General features: G+C 49.2%; 2 protein-coding genes across 5 annotated transcripts; one reads left to right on the plus strand and one right to left on the minus strand.

Annotated features, from left to right (window-relative positions):
- Window positions 1-57: 57 nt before the first annotated feature.
- LOC106575884 (transcription factor Dp-1) lies at window positions 58-12,860 on the plus strand. Of its 4 annotated transcripts, none has more exons than XM_045699574.1 (12): window positions 58-211; window positions 1,579-1,661; window positions 2,320-2,386; window positions 3,020-3,123; window positions 4,252-4,373; window positions 6,737-6,908; window positions 7,093-7,239; window positions 9,935-10,003; window positions 10,143-10,294; window positions 10,589-10,755; window positions 11,186-11,264; window positions 11,472-12,860. In XM_045699574.1, exons 2-12 carry the CDS (start codon window positions 1,650-1,652, stop codon window positions 11,608-11,610), a joined length of 1,230 nt encoding a protein of 409 aa, XP_045555530.1. In that variant the 5' UTR covers window positions 58-211; window positions 1,579-1,649; the 3' UTR covers window positions 11,611-12,860. The 4 variants fall into 4 exon arrangements, with proteins under 4 accessions (XP_045555530.1, XP_045555531.1, XP_045555527.1 ...); XM_045699571.1 differs by having other exon boundaries at window positions 64-240; XM_045699572.1 differs by lacking the exon at window positions 58-211 and adding an exon at window positions 821-917.
- Window positions 12,846-21,183, minus strand: LOC106594464 (ATPase H+/K+ transporting subunit beta). Its single transcript, XM_045699577.1, has 7 exons — window positions 20,735-21,183; window positions 19,319-19,447; window positions 16,392-16,505; window positions 15,959-16,158; window positions 15,752-15,814; window positions 15,500-15,592; window positions 12,846-13,645 (listed from the first exon to the last, which is right to left on the minus strand). The coding sequence occupies exons 1-7, from the start codon at window positions 20,844-20,846 to the stop codon at window positions 13,487-13,489; spliced, it is 870 nt and encodes a 289-aa protein (XP_045555533.1). The 5' UTR covers window positions 20,847-21,183; the 3' UTR covers window positions 12,846-13,486.

A 21,183-nucleotide genomic window follows, 5' to 3' on the forward strand; every position in this document is an offset into this window, starting at 1 on the left:
GGTGTGGTCTATGCTTCCCGCGTGATGACGTTTACATTGTGCGTGTCCAATAGTTTCTTTCACATTTCAGACACCGCCAAGCTCAGTTTGGAGTGCTTAGTTTGTCGCACAACTCTGGAAGCTCAGCAGCCGGAGATCTGTCGGAGTTTGGGGACAAATGCTAACAGCTGACTCGGAGATAAATCAGAAAAGTGGCTTTCATTCTTTCAACGTAATTGATTTATTGATGAAGTAGAAGAGGTAGTTACATTTGTACGCTGAGCAATTACGTTTATTTCGCTGGGTTTCAGTTTCAGTGGAGTAGAAGTAGTTAACTAGCTTACGTTAGCTAACGTCACTGTCCATCAAATGTACAACTATTGCACCTAACGCAATCGAACAAATGCAGAGGCCATTCGAAGTCGTTTAGCTAAGCAAAATAAGTTTGAATTGAGGCATGTCATTCAATCACATTCCTACCCATGGGTACGGTAGCGAACGTATCCTGCCAGCAGTACGACACGTTAAATATATTCGCTTAATTTTTAGCTAGCTGGCTACAAAAATGGCTGACTCGGCTTCTAGCTAGCAGGTAGTTAACGTTCGCTAGTGAGTGCACTCTACCGTAAATAAAATACTATTGTCCACATTATCGTTACGTTAGTTACTAATGAATGTCTAACCGAAAAGCGGTTTTAGCAAACTATTACCCTAACGTTAGCTGACTGGCTATTAATTCAAAAAACTCCTGTCGTTGCGATGAGCTAACGTTAGCTAATAAATAGCTTGTGTCGATAGGGAGAACAAACTAGCATGCTGCGTGCTAACTTTAGGACAAACAACATGCTAGCCATCTGTCAAGCTTGCCAAGCAACCATCTTGACTGAAATTGCTACAAGTCATTCGTTCAATTACTGTCTGTCTTTGTAAAGATGCAGGTAACTAGTTAATTGAAAACCTTTGATCTCGGAGTCTGAAACGTTTTTCATAACTTGCTAGTTTATGTTTGTTTCGCTAACGTTAGTTTTAGCTAGTTTCCTGTTTGGAGGTTAATTTCGACCTCATCTGGGAGTTGCGGATCAAGAATAACGAGTGAGAACGGTAGTGGTAACTAGTTGATGGTTGTTAATACTCGTGTTTTAAACATACACTATGGTGGTTCACCTAACTTTCTTGCTAAATATCTCTAGCCCAAGCTGCAAAACATGTATGATTGCATGTTGAGTAATGCGTAGTCGGCTTCTGGATCCAGATAGCTGCTGTTGTGCTTCCCCTGTCCGGCTATGGGAACCTTCTGTCGTTAATTGTTGTATTTACGCGGTTAGGCCTATGTTCTGTTCTCAATGGCCCATAGTTGGCAATAACTGAGTGTGGAGACCGACTGATGTATGTTGAAACCAAGTTGTTTCCATGCGGCCTAGTGGAGTGTTGTGGTTTGAATCCCTCAGAGGATATAGTCAGCCTATTCCAACCTTTGTAAAACAAGTTAAACAGAATGTTTAGCCCATCTGCATTAAATGTCCATTCTGCATTTCTTCTACAATCCTACAGTTTTATAACACTGAACTAAAGGCTCCCCCCTCCCATATTTTGCTGTAGGGAAGCAATTGCTGAACATCCCAAAGAAACCTTCTAGAAGACTTCATCTCCCACCCATAGGAGCTGATATCATGGCAATGGATGTGAGTTCTGGGCTAGAGTTATAGTGTGCAACCCATACAATTAGAATGAGTACTATTTCTATAGTGGAACTTTTTTTTTACCATCCAGATCCAGTTTTAGATCATTGCTTCAGGGAAGAACACAACTAGATTGATTAACTTCCCTTTGTGGTTTGAGTGGTACAGGCTAAGTTGCTTTGAAGACCTTATCTACTTCCTGATTTAGCAGTGGTGGGTCTCACCATACCAAGTGGTGGTTGATACTTCCTGATTTAGTTGCTTGCTGTTGTGTGATTATCATCCGACAAACAACTTCAAACATTACTTGACCATCTCCTTCCATTCATAGTAACTAGTGGTTTATGCTCCACGATTTGGGAAACACTGGACTAGTGTCCACCCACCTACACAGTTCAAGATGGTCGCGGAGGTACTCAAACTCTAAAGTGTACACAGGTTGATGCTCAATTGTTCACTCAAAGGTTGCCATGGAAATGGAGCAACAGACTCACAGTAAACACATTTAGTAATCCATTGACCTCAGTCCAGCAGCACCACCTTACTCCAGACTAGTATAAAGCCAACTAGTGAGGAGACAATCTAGAGAAGTTTGAAGCTCCTGGTGTTTCCATGGCGACAGTGTGGTGGTGTGGCCTTAACAGAACATTGTGGTCTTTAGGCGGCTGTGATCGGTGCCAACGGAGAGATGAAGGTTTTCTACAACCAGAACCTCAGTCCCAGCAAAGGTAGGTAGCCACAGCACTCAGGGTTTCCCCTAGTTATTTTAATATAGGTGGACTGCACACTGGTGAACACTGGCATGGAGGAGGGTGGCAGTACTAGAGAAATGCTAGAAGCATGATGATAATCAGCCGCTACTCCTGCAGGATGGGAGTTGATGGTAGGCTGTGACTCTCTAACAGAGGAGGGCAGTGTTGCCCCTATTGAGACCTTCTCTCTGACCAATCAAGTTGTAAGGGATTCCAGGGAGCTTGGGGTGGTTCTCAATTAGGGTTGTCAAGATACCAGTGTCGCGATACTTCTGTGGCAAGGAAACAAAACATGAAGCAGTTTTAATTTCTTGAGGAAAACTGTCCTTATGTTAGAAACCAACAGCATTATGTTGTCGCCTGGGAGCCTTTATTTATTTAGTAAACTATAGCACCCACAATTTTACATAAAGCAATTTTTTATATATATATATACACGACTATGGAGTTCAGTCTAAATCATTTTTTCCTTTTTTCCCCAATGGATAATCTGGTGTGATGATACTGGTACCGTAACAACCCAATCTCAAGTAATGCACTATATAGGGAATGGGGTGCCATTTGGGACGCACCCCTGGTGTTATAACAGTGTTGTTCCTGTCCCTCCAGGTGTCCTGTCCCTGGTGACAGTCCACCCACAGTCCCTCTCTGTGGGGAAACAACTGCTTCCCAAAACCCTGGGGCCCTCCAACGTCAACATCGCCCCACACATGGTGAGACACAACACTACCACTAGTAACAGCCTCATTTCTAAGATCCCCTGTCCTCTCCTCCTGTCTGAGGGCCCCTGTCGTCCTCCTCTGCTACTACTGGGAAGCACTGGGCTTCCCATGTCTCCGTGGCGATAAAGCCTTCATACTAACTTTGAACAAGGCAGGGTGACCTGTGTGTGTGACCTGCGTGCCTGTGTGTGTGACCTGTGTGTGTGTGGCCTGTGTGTGTGACCTCTGTGTGTGTGGTCTGTGTCTGTGTGTGTGAGGTCTGTGTGTGTGAGGTCTGTGTGTGTGAGGTCTGTGTGTGTGAGGTCTGTGTGTGTGAGGTCTGTGTCTGTGTGTGTGAGGCCTGTGTGTGTGAGACCTGTGTCTGTGTGTGTGAGACCTGTGTGTGTGTGAGACCTGTGTGTGTGTGTGGCCTGTGTGTGTGTGTGGCCTGTGTCTGTGTGTGACCTGTGTGTCTGTGTGTGACCTGTGTGTCTGTGTGTGACCTGTGTGTCTGTGTGTGACCTGTGTGTGTGTGGTGTGTGACCTGTGTGTGTGTGGTCTGTGACCTGTGTGTGTGGTCTGTGACCTGTGTGTGTGGTCGTGACCTGTGTGTGTGTGTGTGTGACCTGTGTGTGTGTGTGACCTGTGTGTGTGTGTGACCTGTGTGTGTGGTCTGTGGTCTGTGTGTGTGGTCTGTGGTCTGTGTGTGTGTGTGACCTGTGTCTGTGTGTGTGTGTGTGACCTGTGTCTGTGTGTGTGTGTGTGACCTGTGTACCTGTGTGTGTGTGACCTGTGTACCTGTGTGTGACCTGTGTGCATAAGCTGATCATAAACCCTTCAGTCAGCAGGATTATAATAAGAACTCATCAACATGATCATCCTATTAATGAGGCAAGCCCCAGAGCTCAGGGTTCAGCTAGAGATGCATAGACATAGAAACCCTAGATCTATAGAGAGATCTAGACCCCAGCCATGATACGTTGATCTGGCTAGCCTCCATAGCTTCTAGTATGGTGTAGATAGATGCTATATAGATCGCTCCTCACTGCTTTGAAAGAAGCGCATACATTTTAATTTCTTTCATTTATTGCTATTTTAAATGTTATGTCTGCATAGTAACTGTCCCTCCCTCTGTCTCAGGTGATGGGTACTCCTCAGAGGCCCAGTGGGTCAGGGGGGTTAGTGATGGGCAGCCCTCACACACCCAGTACTCAATACAGACCACAGAGCCAGCCCCCTGATGCCTCTCCCTGGTCCACCGGGTAAGACACATACACCATTGTATACAAACACTCCTCATGCTGGTCATGGTCACCTGGTCGTGTGGGTCAGCTTTAGGAAAATTCTCAGCAAGGAGGCTGGCTGACTTCCGGGGAAAGTTCTCTCTCGTTAAGAGATTGAGATGTCAGAACATTGAAGTATTCACACCCTTGGACTTTTTCCAAGATTTGTTGTTACAAATTGGGATTACATTTTGATTTAATTGTTGCTTTTTGGCAACGATCTACACAAAATACTCTGTAAAAGTGGAAAAATAGTTTATACAATTTGTTGGATGGAAAATAAAATCGCTATATCTTGATTAGGTAATTATTCAACCAAGTCAATACATGTTACAATCACCTTTGGCAGAGATTACAGCTGTGAGTCTTTCTGGGTAATGAGTCTATAAGAGCTTTGCACACCTGGATTGTACAATATTTGCCCGTTTTGTTCTTTAAAAAATTCTTCAAGCTCTGTCAAGTTGGTGGTTGTTCATCGCTAGACAGCCATTTTCAAGTCTCGCCGTAGATCTTAAAGATTTAAGTCAACTGTTACTAGGCCACTCAGGAACGTTCAATGTCTTCTTGGTAAGCAACTCAAGTGTATATTTGGCCTTGTTTTAGGTTATTGTCCTGCTGAAAGGTGAATTTGTCTCCGTGTCTGGTGGAAAGCAGACTAGATTTTCCTCTAGGATTTTGCCAGTGCTTATAGCTGTATTCTGTTTTATTTTTATCCTAAACTCCCTAGTCCTTGCCGAGCATACCCATAACATGATGCAGCCGCCACTATGCTTGAAAATATCAAGTGGTAATCAGTGATGCGTTGGATTTGCCCCTAACATTACACTTTGTATTTAGGACAAAAAGTGAATTTCTTTGCCACATTTTTTCTTTATTACTTTAGTGCCTTATTGCAAACAGGATGCATGTTTTAGAATATTTGTTCTGTACAGGCTTTTCACTATTTATGTTAGTGATGTGGAGTAACTTCAATGTTGTTGATCCATCCTCAGTTTTGTCCTGTCACAGCCATTCCGCAGTTTTAACGTCACCGTGGTGAAATCTCGGGGCTGTTGTCTTCCTCTCCGAGTTAGGAAGGACGCCTGTATATTGTTGTATTGATACACCATCCACAGTGTAAGGAAGAACTGCACAATGCTCAACGGGATATTCAATGTCTGTTGTTTTTTAACCTATAGGTTCCCTTCTTTGCAAACCATTGGAAAACCTCCCTGGTCTTTGTGGTTGAATATGTGTTTGAAATTCCCTGCTCGACATTACAGATAATTGTATGTGTGAGGTACAGAGATGAGGTAGTCATTTAAAAATGTTAAACACTATTATTGCTCACTTGTGACTTAAGTACATTTTTACTTCTAAATGTATTTAGGCTTGCCATAACAAAAGGGTTGAATACTTATTGACTAAAGACATTTGAGCTTTTCATTTAATGAATTTGTAAGCATTTGTAAAAACATCATTCCACTTTGACAGGATGGGGTAGTGTGTGTAGATCAGTGACACAACAAGAGGTGTGAATACTTTCTGAAGGCACTGTATGAAGGAACTTGTCTTTTCCTAGTCTGTCTCTCCATCAGCCATACTCAACTGGCTGATAGAGGTCAGGGACAGATGTTAGGGACCGGCCGGGGTTGTTAGGGACCGGCCGGGGTTGTTAGGGACCGGCCGGGGTTGTTAGGGACCGGCCGGGGTTGTTAGGGACCACAGGTCCCGACCCTCAGTCAGTCTGGCTTGCAACTTACTGCTGTTGAGTTGTAATAGTACAATGCACATGGTTCAATTTGGGAACAGTTTGGGGTCACAATAAATGCCAATATCCATCTGAACCGTTGCCATCTGGGAAATGTGTGACTGGACCTTGTTAAATAGTAGAGTACTAGATCACCAAGATGTATCACACCCAGTGCATATAGGTTAATGAACTATCTCAACTCCCGCTCTGACTGTCTTATTCCCGCTCTGACTGTCTTATTCCCGCTCTGACTGTCTTATTCCCGCTCTGACTGTCTTATTCCCGCTCTGACTGTCTTATTCCCGCTCTGACTGTCTTATTCCCGCTCTGACTGTCTTATTCCCGCTCTGACTGTCTTATTCCCGCTCTGACTGTCTTATTCCCGCTCTGACTGTCTTATTCCCGCTCTGACTGTCTTATTCCCGCTCTGACTGTCTTATTCCCGCTCTGACTGTCTTATTCCCGCTCTGACTGTCTTATTCCCGCTCTGACTGTCTTATTCCCGCTCTGACTGTCTTATTCCCGCTCTGACTGTCTTATTCCCGCTCTGACTGTCTTATTCCCGCTCTGACTGTCTTCTCCTCTTATTCCTGCTGTGGTTGTGTTCCAGGAAGCGTGGTACTGGTAAGAAGGGAGATAAGAACGGGAAGGGGCTTAGGCATTTCTCCATGAAGGTGTGTGAGAAGGTGCAGAAGAAGGGAGTAACTACCTACAATGAGGTGGCTGACGAGCTCGTGGCAGAGTTCAGCGCCAACGACACCCTCCTCTCGCCCGGCGACTCGGTGAGACACACAGCCAATCAAAAACCATCAGACCAGGGTTTCATCCGTACAACAAATAGCCCAATCCGAGTTCAAGATGCACAGGTTCTGTACAGCCCTATGAGCCCTAGTCAGAATTAGTGCACTATAAAGGGAGTAGGGAGCCATTTGGGACACCACCCCTCTCTCTCTCTCTCCCCCTCAGCATTCCTACGACCAGAAGAACATCCGACGGCGTGTGTACGACGCGCTCAACGTGCTCATGGCCATGAACATCATCTCTAAAGAGAAGAAAGAGATCAGGTGGATCGGCCTGCCCACCAACTCAGCCCAGGAGTGTCAGAGCCTGGAGGTAAGAGATCAGAGCCTGGAGGTAAGAGATCAGAGCCTGGAGGTAAGAGATCAGAGCCTGGAGGTAAGAGATCAGAGCCTGGAGGTAAGAGATCAGAGCCTGGAGGTAAGAGATCAGAGCCTGGAGGTAAGAGATCAGAGCCTGGAGGTAAGAGGTCAGAGCCTGGAGGTAAGAGGTCAGAGCCTGGAGGTAAGAGGTCAGAGCCTGGAGGTAAGAGATCAGAGCCTGGAGGTAAGAGATGGGGTCAGAGCCTGGAGGTAAGAGATCAGAGCCTGGAGGTAAGAGGGATCAGAGCCTGGAGGTAAGAGATCAGAGCCTGGAGGTAAGAGAGGATCAGAGCCTGGAGGTAAGAGATCAGAGCCTGGAGGTAAGAGATCAGAGCCTGGAGGTAAGAGATCAGAGCCTGGAGGTAAGAGATCAGAGCCTGGAGGTAAGAGATCAGAGCCTGGAGGTAAGAGATCAGAGCCTGGAGGTAAGAGATCAGAGCCTGGAGGTAAGAGATCAGGTGGAGGTGAGATCAGAGCCTGGAGGTAAGAGATCAGGGGGTCAGAGCCTGGAGGTAAGAGATCAGAGCCTGGAGGGTAAGAGATCAGGGGGGTCAGAGCCTGGAGGTAAGAGATCAGGGGGTCAGAGCCTGGAGGTAAGAGATCAGGGGGGTCAGAGCCTGGAGGTAAGAGATCAGGGGGGTCAGAGCCTGGAGGTAAGAGATCAGGGGGTCAGAGCCTGGAGGTAAGAGATCAGAGCCTGGAGGTAAGAGATCAGAGCCTGGAGGTAAGAGATCAGAGCCTGGAGGTAAGAGAGGTCAGAGCCTGGAGGTAAGAGATCAGAGCCTGGAGGTAAGAGATCAGGGGGGTCAGAGCCTGGAGGTAAGAGATCAGGGGGGTCAGAGCCTGGAGGTAAGAGATCGGGGGGGTCAGAGCCTGGAGGTAAGAGATCGGGGGGTCAGAGCCTGGAGGTAAGAGATCGGGGGGGTCAGAGCCTGGAGGTAAGAGATCGGGGGGGTCAGAGCCTGGAGGTAAGAGATCGGGGGGGGTCAGAGCCTGGAGGTAAGAGATCGGGGGGGGTCAGAGCCTGGAGGTAAGAGATCGGGGGGGGTCAGAGCCTGGAGGTAAGAGATCGGGGGGGTCAGAGCCTGGAGGTAAGAGATCGGGGGGTCAGAGCCTGGAGGTAAGAGATCGGGGGGTCAGAGCCTGGAGGTAAGAGATCAGGGGGGTCAGAGCCTGGAGGTAAGAGATCAGGGGGGTCAGAGCCTGGAGGTAAGAGATCAGGGGGGTCAGAGCCTGGAGGTAAGAGATCAGAGCCTGGAGGTAAGAGATCGGGGGGGTCAGAGCCTGGAGGTAAGAGATCAGGGGGGTCAGAGCCTGGAGGTAAGAGATCAGGGGGGGGTCAGAGCCTGGAGGTAAGAGATCGGGGGGGTCAGAGCCTGGAGGTAAGAGATCGGGGGGGTCAGAGCCTGGAGGTAAGAGATCGGGGGGTCAGAGCCTGGAGGTAAGAGATCGGGGGGGGTCAGAGCCTGGAGGTAAGAGATCGGGGGGGTCAGAGCCTGGAGGTAAGAGATCGGGGGGGGTCAGAGCCTGGAGGTAAGAGATCGGGGGGTCAGAGCCTGGAGGTAAGAGATCGGGGGGGTCAGAGCCTGGAGGTAAGAGATCGGGGGGGTCAGAGCCTGGAGGTAAGAGATCGGGGGGGTCAGAGCCTGGAGGTAAGAGATCGGGGGGGTCAGAGCCTGGAGGTAAGAGACGGGGGGTCAGAGCCTGGAGGTAAGAGATCGGGGGGGGTCAGAGCCTGGAGGTAAGAGATCGGGGGGGGTCAGAGCCTGGAGGTAAGAGATCGGGGGGGTCAGAGCCTGGAGGTAAGAGATCGGGGGGGTCAGAGCCTGGAGGTAAGAGATCGGGGGGGTCAGAGCCTGGAGGTAAGAGATCGGGGGGGTCAGAGCCTGGAGGTAAGAGATCGGGGGGGGTCAGAGCCTGGAGGTAAGAGATCGGGGGGGGGTCAGAGCCTGGAGGTAAGAGATCGGGGGGTCAGAGCCTGGAGGTAAGAGATCGGGGGGGGGTCAGAGCCTGGAGGTAAGAGATCGGGGGGGTCAGAGCCTGGAGGTAAGAGATCGGGGGGTCAGAGCCTGGAGGTAAGAGATCGGGGGGGGTCAGAGCCTGGAGGTAAGAGATCGGGGGGTCAGAGCCTGGAGGTAAGAGATCGGGGGGGTCAGAGCCTGGAGGTAAGAGATCGGGGGGTCAGAGCCTGGAGGTAAGAGATCGGGGGGGGTCAGAGCCTGGAGGTAAGAGATCAGAGCCTGGAGGTAAGAGATCGGGGGGGGTCAGAGCCTGGAGGTAAGAGATCGGGGGGGTCAGAGCCTGGAGGTAAGAGATCAGAGCCTGGAGGTAAGAGATCGGGGGGGGTCAGAGCCTGGAGGTAAGAGATCAGGGGGGTCAGAGCCTGGAGGTAAGAGATCGGGGGGGTCAGAGCCTGGAGGTAAGAGATCAGAGCCTGGAGGTAAGAGATCGGGGGGGGGGTCAGAGCCTGGAGGTAAGAGATCGGGGGGGGTCAGAGCCTGGAGGTAAGAGATCAGAGCCTGGAGGTAAGAGATCGGGGGGGGTCAGAGCCTGGAGGTAAGAGATCGGGGGGGGTCAGAGCCTGGAGGTAAGAGATCGGGGGGGAAGAGACAGACACCTGTAGCCTGATGTATTCCTGTCATGGTCAGGTGGAGAGAGAGAGACGACTGGAGAGGATCCAACAGAAACAGTCTCAGCTTCAGGAGCTCATTCTGCAGGTAAACACCCGTCCACTGTGGGAACATACACACCTATTAAAGACGCTCACGCTGTCTGGTGGCTTCAACGTTGCCTGAATGTCATCTCAACGACGTTGACTGAGCGGTATCTCAACATTGTGTGAATGTCTTGGTGCAGCAAATAGCGTTCAAGCGCCTGGTGCAGCGTAATCGTGCAGCGGAGCAGCAAGCGGGCAGGGCTCCACCCCCAAACTCTGTCATCAACCTGCCCTTCATCATCATCAACACCTCCAAGAGGACCGTCATCGACTGCAGCATCTCCAACGACAAGTAAGAGACCAGAGACTCTGGAATACACACAATTACACTAGTCCTGTTTCACTCCTGTGTATTATATGCATGTGAAAAATATTTTTCTTGCATGTCCCAACTCCCTTGGAGACACCCTGGTGTGTGCAGCATTGGAGTGATTTCAAATTCAACACCAAACCTCATCTAATCATACCTGTCTCCGCTCCTGTCTCCGCCCCCCTCTCCTGTCTCCGCCCCCCTCTCCTGTCTCTGCTCCTGTCTCCGCCCCCCCTCTCCTGTCTCCGCCCCCCCTTGCCTCCGCCCCCCCTACAGGTTTGAGTACCTGTTCAACTTTGACAACATGTTTGAGATCCATGATGACATTGAGGTGTTGAAGAGAATGGGGCTGGCCTGTGGTCTGGAGGTGGGCCAATGTTCACCAGAGGACCTGAAGGAAGCACGCACCCTGGTGCCCAGAGCCCTGGAGCCCTATGTTACAGGTCAGTATGGCTGGCTCTCACAGGGCACCCTGGTGCCCAGAGCCCTGGAGCCCTATGTTACAGGTCAGTATGGCTGGCTCTCACAGGGCACCCTGGTGCCCAGAGCCCTGGAGCCCTATGTTACAGGTCAGTATGGCTGGCTCTCACAGGGCACCCTGGTGCCCAGAGCCCTGGAGCCCTATGTTACAGGTCAGTATGGCTGGCTCTCACAGGGCACCCTGGTGCCCAGAGCCCTGGAGCCCTATGTTACAGGTCAGTATGGCTGGCTCCCACAGGGCACCCTGGTGCCCAGAGCCCTGGAGCCCTATGTTACAGGTCAGTATGGCTGGCTCCCACAGGGCACCCTATTCAGCCTGATATACTTGGGCTGGGAGTGTGTAAAGGAGGCTGTAGAAATGGCGTCTTTTATTATCATTTTTTTCCCCTTCAGAAATGGCCACGGGTCCAATAAGCAACGTCTACATCACAGGAGCCTCGTCTACAAACGGAGGAGGACGCCGTCACACAAGGTGAGTCTTCTATAGAGATGTACTTCAGAGCTGATTTACCTATCTGGAGGGTGGAGCTTCCCATGCTAAATCAGGCTTTGTTTCAAGTGTGCCCTCTATCCAACTCTCTGGTCTCTTTCTTTCTGAGCTCTTTTTTTAATGGACAGGAAGTGATGTAACAGGAAGGTCTTAACTAATTCCATCTTCTGTTTCCTGCTGTATATTCAGTAGTGCCGATGGCACGGTGGCGTCCATTTCCAATGACTCACACTACAGCGGCTCGCGAGGCCACACCCCCGTGTCCTACATGGCAGATGAGGAAGAGGATGATGAAGACTATGACGACGACGATGATTTAAATCAGTAGTTTCTCACACAACCAACTCTAACAGCCCAGTCTGATGACTCACCAGCTGTGTTCCAAGTGGCTTCCTATTCCCAATATACTGAACTACTTTTGACCAGGGCCATATTGGCACAGAAGTAGTGCACTATATAGGGAATAGTGCCATTTGGAATGCATGCAGCCCTTGTCCCATGAACAAGTCTCTCTCCCTTCCTCCAGCTCCATCTCAGGCCTTCCCACCAAGCTATCTACGAGGAGGCCCCTGCTTCTCCTTCCTCAGCTGCCTTCAGAATGCACAGAGCTCACCAACGCAATGGCCTTCTGGGAAATGTAGTCTTTGCTGCCAAGGACACTGACTATAATGCCTTTTGTGGGATTAATTTATTTTTTTCTCCTTCTGATGCTGTGATTGCAATCTCCACAACGTGCTCCTCTTCAGCCCGCCTCCCTGTTACAGGAAATGGGAGCTTTCTCATGCCAAACAATTTTTTTTGTTCTTGAGTGAACTGATATACGGCCACAGAAAGATTCCCTCCAGAAACCTGATATCTGCTTTGTTTGACTGTATTACAGTATTTAACATTATGATCAGTAGTGGTGTCAGTCAATGACATGACAGTGAAATGACTTCCTATATAGCTCCTAGGGGAGAGTGTGTTTTGTACTTTACATATTTGTAGTAATATTTTCTTATTTTGTGTGTGTGTGACTTCCTTCTGGCAGCTATTTTCAAGATTGGTCAGAATGTGTTTTTGGATGGTCACTTGGCCCTGTGTGTCACTGTGAATACCTACAGACAGTAGAGGCCAAATGTCCCTGTGTGTGACAGTAGAGGAGACAAGGCCACCCATCCCCTCTCAAAGCAAGGTGACCATGTTCATAATCTCAGAATTGGAGTCAAGAGAACGTTGTTGTAAATTAGAAGTGGTTCTCTGCCTGGCTGGCAGGCAGCCCATTGAGACAAAACGTACCGAAATGTTTCTAAATATCTCAATGCTCTACTTAATGAACGACACTCAGAGTGAAGTAGCTGCGTATTATCAATGAACTGAACTTTGGGGAGGATGGAGCCGTTCATAGGTTTGAAACAAGCTCAAGACTTCAGGATTGTGTCAAAAGCCAAAATAGGGGAGTCCACTACAATGACACCCCCCCCCCAAGGAACTTCTGTAAAACTGAACAAAATGTCGACTGCAATACCGTACCTTTATTTCTTTCTGTTATCTAATGAGTTTCTAAATTATAGAGAATAAATATAGAGGGTGTTTGAACTTGTCTTTATGGATTTTGATACATGTTTAATATTTCTGGTTTCAATATGATACATAGGTAATGTCTTGGTTAACTATACGTTAAATACCCTTCCTAGAAGCTATATGAAACCACTGTTTGGACAGAGATGGTTGGGTTTCCAGATTAAATCTGGAGGTGAAAGAAACGCGTGTTCAGGCGAGGTGCTGGCTAGCAGAGTAGGACACTAGGACAAAGACAAGGAGAGCCTCTAGGACCTCGGATGCAGTAACTGAATTACCGTCGTACCATGATGAAGACAGCTTGTCTGTCCAACCACTGCTTATTCAATTATTGCATATGAGCTCGTGTGCAGCTCTCCTTTTTCATGGGTTTCCAGATTGTCTTGGTGGGGATCATAGACTTGGATAGATGGCTCAAACTGGGTGGGAATTCCTATGGGTTAAGGAAATACTTAGAGAAATTATGAAGGTATCAATTGATATCTTCCCACAGACAACTTTAAAATGGAGAAAGCCTTCAACTGCGCTTCCCATTCTGTCACAAATGTCATAATTGCAAAGATGAGGAACACTACCCAATTCTATGGTTCTGACCATGGTTAGGACCTAGATGGTTGAATTGCCGGCTTGTCTAGTAAAATATATTATTTCAGAGCCTTGAGCAGGAAGACCACCTTCCCCTGGTATGGTTCATATGAGTCTTGATAGGCGATGTTGTGGGCCACCACACGACACTGGATCTTAGCCTCCCTCTCTTTGACCAGGTGGAACTTCACAGCCACTAGAGGGTTAACGTAGGTGGGCTGTGTGGAGGGAGACCAAGAGAGGGTTCATACCAATCATGTTTAGACATAGAGTTGGATAGAGGGACCAACTGCCACAATGCTTGTTTTTAACAATTATAGCAAAGATGTGCTCTCTGTCAAACTATGATAAAGTGCATTTGAAAAGTATTCAGACTCCTTGACTTTTCAAAGTTTTATTCTAAAATGTATTTTTTTTTAAATAAAAAGATCCTCGTCAATCTACACACAATACCCCATAATGACAAAGTGAAAACAGATTTTTAGAAATCTCTGCAAATTGTATTAAAAATAAAAAACAAATACCATTATTTACATAAGTATTCAGACCCTTTGCTATGAGACTCGAAATTTAACTCATGTGCATCCTGTTTCCATCGATCATCCTTGAGATGTTTCTACAATTGATTGGAATCCACTGAACATGATTTGGAAAGGCACACACCTGTCCATAGAAGGTCCCACAGTTGACAGTGTACGTCAGGGCAAAAACCAAGCCATGAGGTCGAAGGAATTGTCCGACGAGCTCCGAGACAGGATTGTGTCAAGGCACAGATCTCGGAAAGGGTACCAACATATGTCTACCTTTTGAAGGTCCAAGAACACAGTGGCCTCCATCATTCTTTAATGGAAGAAGTTTGGAACCACCAAGACTCTTCCTAGAGCTGGCTGCTCAGTCAAACTGAGCAATCGAGGGAGAAGGGCCTTGGTCAGGGAGGTGACCAAGAACCCAATGGTCACTCTGACAGAGCTCCTTTGTGCAGATGGTTGTCCTTCTGGAAGGTTCTCCCATCTCTGCAGCACTCCACCAATCAGGCCTTTATGGTAGTGGCCAGATGGAAGCCACTCCTCAGTAGAAGGCACATGACAGCCCGCTTGATGTTTGCCAAAAGGCATCCGAAGACTCTGACCATGAGAAACAAGATTGAAGTCTTTGGTCTGGAGGAAACCTGGCACCATCCCTACGGTGAAGCATGGTGGTAGTAGTATCATGCTAGTCAGGATCAAGGCAAAGATGAACGGAGCGAAGTACAGAGATCCTTGATGAAAACTTGCTCCAGAGCACTCAGGACCTCAGACTGGGGTGAAGGTTCACCTTCCAACAAGACAACAACCCTAAACACAGCCAAGACAACGCAGGAGTGGCTTCAAGACAAGTCTCAGAGCCCAGACTTAAACCTGATCTAACATCTCTGGAGAATTCTGAAAATAGCTGTGCAGCGACGCTCCCCATCCAACCTGACAGCTTAAGAGGATCTGCAGAGTAGAATGGGAGAAACTCGCCAAATACAGGTGTGCCAAGCTTGTAGCATCATACCCAAGAAGACTCGAGGCTGTAATCGCTTCCAAAGGTGCTTCAACAAAGTACTGAGTAAAGGGTCTGAATACTTATGGAAATGTGATATTTCCGGGCTGCAACATTTTTTAACTGTTTTTGCTTTGTCATTACGGGCTGTAACGTAACAAAATGTGGAAAAAGTCAAGGGGTCTGAATACTTTCTGAATGAACTGTATATACATTGTTGTAAATCAATACAGGGGGTTCATGCAGGGGTGTATCCATTAGTCTGATTTTTTTGCGAAAGGAAACCGTTTACCCCAAATGGGGCAGTGTTTTTCCTGTGAAAATGAGTTTGTATTGGACAAATTCAGGTATATCCTTCCCCGGTTTGTTCCGTTTTGCTCTTTTTGCTTACGTTAGATTCCTACATTAAATGGTAAATGGATTCCAATGCAAAACGTTTTGCAATGGATTTCGACAAATGAATACACCCCAGGTGTAAGTAAACCATGCATTGAGTTTCACAAAACAACATTAGTTCCATAGAGAGAAGACAGTGTTGTCGTGGTTACCTGAGCCAGCTTGCCGTAGTATGGGAAGTAGGATAAGTCGAAGGTTCCGTTGGTGGGGAAGTACTCGATCATGTCTATGTTATCATGGCCGCTCTGCGCACACACACCAACCATCCATTAAATACTGTTGGCAGACTAGATTTAACGTTGTGAGAAACTGTCTTCCTGGGCAGCCATGTTGAGCAGAGTCACAGATTTATTTCTATATAAATATGGCTTTGGTGTTGAGTAGCCATCTTAGTTTATACTCACCAGTATCGTGCAGTTCAAATGAGGAGCCATGCCAGTCCCGTTGTTGGGCAGGAAGTTGATGATCTGGGTTAGAAACATCATGCATATCAGTGCAATTTCCTTATTATAAATGTATTATGTGTTATAACATCTCCACTTGTTGTAAATGTCATGTGCATAGCATAAGATAATGTAATATTTCCAGCTGGTTTGTGACTGTGAACGCACCCTGTTCATCTTGATGATGACGCAGGGCATGGTGCCGTTATAGCCGAACGTGGGCTCGTCCAGGCCGGAGCAGCGTCCCAGCATGCTCTGGGTGAAGCGGCAGGAGTACTTGGTATGGTGTGGAGCCTCAAACTTCTCCTGTTTGAAGTACTCTCCCCGGGTGCAGTTACGGTTAGACTGTTGAGACGTGTCATTGTAGGCTGAGAGAGAGGAGTCAGAGAGGTAGAGGGGACAGAGAGGGAGAAAAATAGAGAGGGAGGGAGAGGGGAAAAAAGGAGGGTTTAATGATTTGTGATCCAGGGAGGTCAAAGCATTGACTAGCAACTGTAGTAGGTTAGTTTGAGATAATTGACTGATCAAGTCTGAATGGGATGGCACCCTCAGTTCTGGACAACAGGAGTCCACTACATAGGGTGCCATCTTGGACACTGACGTTTGAGGAAGTTGCTGAGGCAGTTGGACATCTTCCTCTGGCTGGCTTTATCAGACATGTTGTAGCTGAGTACTACATCCTCCTCAATGTATGTAGGTGGCCAGACCATCACCCCTACACACACACACACACACAAACGCAGAGGTCAGCCGACACCATCCCAGATATGGTCACAGACTGTATGAACTACAGAGATAGGGGGAGGGGGGGAGAGAGAAAAAGAGTGACTGTGGGAGAGCGGGAAGAGAAAGAGGGAGAGAAAGAGGGGGAGACGAGGGGGGGGCAGAAAGAGAGAGGGGGGAGACAGAGAGAGGGGCTAGACAGAGAGCGGGGGCAGAAAGAGAAGGAGAGGGGCTAGACAGAGAGCGGGGGGCAGAAAGAGAAGGAGAGAGAGAGGGGCTAGACAGAGAGCGGGGGCAGAAAGAGAAGGAGAGAGGGGCTAGACAGAGAGCGGGGGGCAGAAAGAGAAGGAGAGAGAGGGGCTAGACAGAGAGCGGGGGGCAGAAAGAGAAGGAGAGAGGGGGAGACAGAGAGCGTGGGGGGCAGAAAGAGAAGGAGAGAGGGGGGAGACAGAGAGCGTGGGGGGCAGAAAGAGAAGGAGAGAGGGGGGAGACAGAGAGCGGGGGGGCAGAAAGAGAAGGAGAGAGGGGCTAGAAAGAGAGCCTGAGGGGCTAGACAGAGAGCGGGGGGGGCAGAAAGAGAAGGAGAGAGGGGCTAGACAGAGAGCGGGGGCAGAAAGAGAAGGAGAGAGGGGGAGACAGAGAGCGGGGGGGCAGAAAGAGAAGGAGAGAGGGGGGAGACAGAGAGCGGGGGGGCAGAAAGAGAAGGAGAGAGGGGGGTAGACAGAGAGCGGGGGGGCAGAAAGAGAAGGAGAGAGGGGGCTAGACAGAGAGCGGGGGGCAGAAAGAGAAGGAGAGAGGGGCTAGACAGAGAGCGGGGGGGCAGAAAGAGAAGGAGAGAGGGGGTAGACAGAGAGCGGGGGGGCAGAAAGAGAAGGAGAGAGGGGCTAGACAGAGAGCGGGGGGCAGAAAGAGAAGGAGAGAGAGAGGGGGGGGCAGAAAGAGAAGGAGAGAGGTACAGAGAGCGGGGGGGCAGAAAGAGAAGGAGAGAGGGGCTAGACAGAGAGCGGGGGGCAGAAAGAGAAGGAGAGAGGGGCTAGACTGAGAGCGGGGGGGCAGAAAGAGAAGGAGAGAGGGGCTAGACAGAGAGCGGGGGGGCAGAAAGAGAAGGAGAGAGAGAGGGGGCTAGACAGAGAGCGGGGGGGCAGAAAGAGAAGGAGAGAAGGGGCTAGACAGAGAGCGGGGGGGCAGAAAGAGAAGGAGAAGGGGCTAGAGAGGGGGGGGCAGAAAGAGAAGGAGAGAGGGGCTAGACAGAGAGCGGGGGGGCAGAAAGAGAAGGAGAGAGGGGGCTAGACAGAGAGCGGGGGGGCAGAAAGAGGGGGGGCAGAAAGAGAAGGAGATAGAGAGAGGGGCTAGACAGAGAGCAGGGGGGCAGAAAGAGAAGGAGAGAGGGGCTAGACAGAGAGCAGGGGGGCAGAAAGAGAAGGAGAGAGGGGCTAGACAGAGAGCGGGGGGGCAGAAAGAGGGGGGGCAGAAAGAGAAGGAGATAGAGAGAGGGGCTAGACAGAGAGCGGGGGGCAGAAAGAGAAGGAGAGAGGGGCTAGACAGAGAGCAGGGGGGCAGAAAGAGAAGGAGATAGAGAGAGGGGCTAGACAGAGAGCGGGGGGGCAGAAAGAGAAGGAGATAGAGAGAGGGGGGGCAGAAAGAGGAGAGAGGGGCTAGGCGGGGGGGGCAGAAAGAGAAGGAGATAGAGGGGGGCAGAAAGAGAAGGAGATAGAGAGAGAGGCTAGACAGAGAGCGAGGGGGGCAGAAAGAGAAGGAGATAGTGAGAGGGGCTAGACAGAGAGCAGGGGGGCAGAAAGAGAAGGAGAGAGGGGCTAGACAGAGAGCAGGGGGGCAGAAAGAGAAGGAGAGAGGGGCTAGACAGAGAGCGGGGGGGCAGAAAGAGGGGGGGCAGAAAGAGAAGGAGATAGAGAGAGGGGCTAGACAGAGAGCAGGGGGGCAGAAAGAGAAGGAGAGAGGGGCTAGACAGAGAGCGGGGGCAGAAAGAGAAGGAGAGAGGGGCTAGACAGAGAGCGGGGGGCAGAAAGAGAAGGAGAGAGGGGCTAGACAGAGAGCGGGGGGCAGAAAGAGAAGGAGAGAGAGAGGGGCTAGACAGAGAGCGGGGGGGCAGAAAGAGAAGGAGATGGAGAGAGGGGCTAGACAGAGAGCGGGGGGGCAGAAAGAGAAGGAGATGGAGAGAGGGGCTAGACAGAGAGCGGGGGGGCAGAAAGAGAAGGAGATGGAGAGAGGGGCTAGACAGAGAGCGGGGGGGCAGAAAGAGAAGGAGATAGAGAGAGGGGCTAGACAGAGAGCGGGGGGCAGAAAGAGAAGGAGAGAGGGGCTAGACAGAGCGGGGGGGGGCAGAAAGAGATGGAGAGAAGGGCTAGACAGAGAGCGGGGGGGCAGAAAGAGAAGGAGATAGAGAGCGGGGGGGGCCAGAAAGAGAAGGAGATGGAGAGAGGGGCTAGACAGAGAGCGGGGGGGGCAGAAAGAGAAGGAGATGGAGAGAAGGGCTAGACAGAGAGCGGGGGGCAGAAAGAGAAGGAGATACAGAGAGCGGGGGGCCAGAAAGAGAAGGAGATAGAGAGGAGGGGACGGTGAAGGACGCAAGGGACAATATGTACTTCTTTACAGGAGCAATAAATAGTAAACAGTAAATAGTAAACAGTGAATAGTGAAGGGACATTTTTACTAATGGGCTGAATCTATGGGCCCTGGTCTAAAGTAGTGCACTATATAGGGAATAGGGCCCTGGTCTAAAGTAGTGCACTATATAGGGAATAGTAGGGTGCCATTTGGGACACAGTTTTCCATCTCAGTTGTTACCTGGTGATGTTAAGCGGTCCTGGTAGTCTGGAGTGTAGGGGTCCAGGGTATACATCAGAGTCCAGATGGCCAGAGAGAACAGGCCAGTCATTATCACATAGAACGCTACATAGTACAGACTGATGTACACTACAGGAGAGAGGAGAGAGAGAGAGGAGGGGGGGAGAGAGAGAGGGACAGAGAGAGACAGAGAGATAGACGGACAGAGAGAGAGGAGGGGTGAGAGACAGAGGGAGAGAGAGAGGGACAGAGAGTGAGAGAGAGAGTTAGAGAGAGAGAGAGGAGGGGGGAGAGAGAGACAGAGAGAGAGAGTAAGTCAGTCTGTTCCTGCTTTAACCAGCTTCTCTTGCCTGGCTGCATTCAACAATGATGATGATAGGTCTTGGTTGGTAAGGAGTCTGCACCTCTTTGCCTGTCTGTGGTCTGGTTGTAGTTAGTAGCTTAAACCTGTATTTCCCATTGAATGTCCAATGTGTCTTTATGACTGACTGACTAGCCTACTGGCCAAGGTGCCCTCTATGGGCGAGAGCTGTGGTTTATCTAAATGTGAGATCGTCCAGAGGTCAGAGGGAGAATTCTCCCTCACAAAGCAACCAGCTTATCAGTCAAACTGCTCTCTCTTCAATCTAATGTCCACACACTGAAATAACACTACACACACTGATATTACATTTACATTACATTTAAGTCATTTAGCAGACGCTCTTATCCAGAGCGACTTACAAAATGGTGCATTCACCTTATGATATCCAGTGGAACAACCACTTTACAATAGTGCATCTAAATATTTTAAGGGGGGGGGGGGGTTAGAAGGATTACTTTATCCTATCCCAGGTATTCCTTAAAGAGGTGGGGTTTCAGGTGTCTCCGGAAGGTGGTGATTGACTCCGCTGTCCTGGCGTCGTGAGGGAGCTTGTTCCACCATTGGGGTGCCAGAGCAGCGAACAGTTTTGACTGATATAACACTACACACACTGATATAACACTACACACACTGATATAACACTACACACACTGATATAACACCACACACACTGATATAACACCACACACACTGGTATACACACACCACACACACTGATATAACACCACACACACTGGTATACACACACCACACACACTGATATAACACTACACACACTGATATAACACCACACACACTGATATAACACCACACACACTGATATAACACCACACACACTGATATAACACTATACACACTGATATACACACACCACACACACTGATATAACACTACACACACTGATATAACACCACACACACTGATATAACACCACACACACTGATATAACACTACACACACTGATATACACACACGCACATACACACACGCGCACACACACACACACACACATACCACACAATCACACACCTTTCCCACTCTGCAGTACATACCCCATTTCTCAGGTGTTCTTCCGAACATGGTCCCAGTGTCTGAGTTCCACACAAAGCGACCGAAGTCCTCACACCGCTGGCCACACGTCCTCTTCTCCTTCAGGGTCGCCATGTTGGTGGGCTAGGATCCAGATACACCAGGAGAGACCAGTGGGAGATGTGGAGAGATGCTGTACAGGGAGGAGGGATACCTCTTCACAGTCTGGCAACCTGGCTTCACTCCTCACCTAGTTATGGTGTATGAGCGAAACCTACTGTAGGACTTGTCTTCTTTTATTTCCTCCGTCCCTCTCTCCTTGGTTCCTTTGCTTTTTGGGATGTTTCTGTGCTGCTTTGTCTCTGTGCCCTAGTGCCTGTTTCTCTCAGCCTGTATTCTAATACTGTACTACTGTTGTCTTCCTAGTTATACTACTGTACAGCTGGTCTCCAAGCTCTCTCTATCTCTCTGT

This window comes from Salmo salar, chromosome ssa17, assembly GCF_905237065.1.
Source record: "Salmo salar chromosome ssa17, Ssal_v3.1, whole genome shotgun sequence".
In the NCBI taxonomy this organism is placed as follows: domain Eukaryota; kingdom Metazoa; phylum Chordata; class Actinopteri; order Salmoniformes; family Salmonidae; genus Salmo; species Salmo salar.

Excerpts from the sequence above, each read along its gene's own strand:
- LOC106575884 (XM_045699574.1), top strand. Across the intron at positions 2,387-3,019 it reads GAACCTCAGTCCCAGCAAAG|GTGTCCTGTCCCTGGTGACA; the intron begins GTAGGTAGCCAC and ends CTGTCCCTCCAG. Across the intron at positions 4,374-6,736 it reads GCCTCTCCCTGGTCCACCGG|GAAGCGTGGTACTGGTAAGA; the intron begins GTAAGACACATA and ends GTTGTGTTCCAG.
- LOC106594464 (XM_045699577.1), bottom strand. The coding sequence starts at position 20,846 with ATGGCGACCCTGAAGGAGAAGAGGACGTGTGGCCAGCGGTGTGAGGAC. Across the intron at positions 16,506-19,318 it reads GGACCGCTTAACATCACCAG|GGGTGATGGTCTGGCCACCT; the intron begins GTAACAACTGAG and ends GTGTGTGTGTAG. Across the intron at positions 13,646-15,499 it reads ACTACGGCAAGCTGGCTCAG|CCCACCTACGTTAACCCTCT; the intron begins GTAACCACGACA and ends CCCTCCACACAG.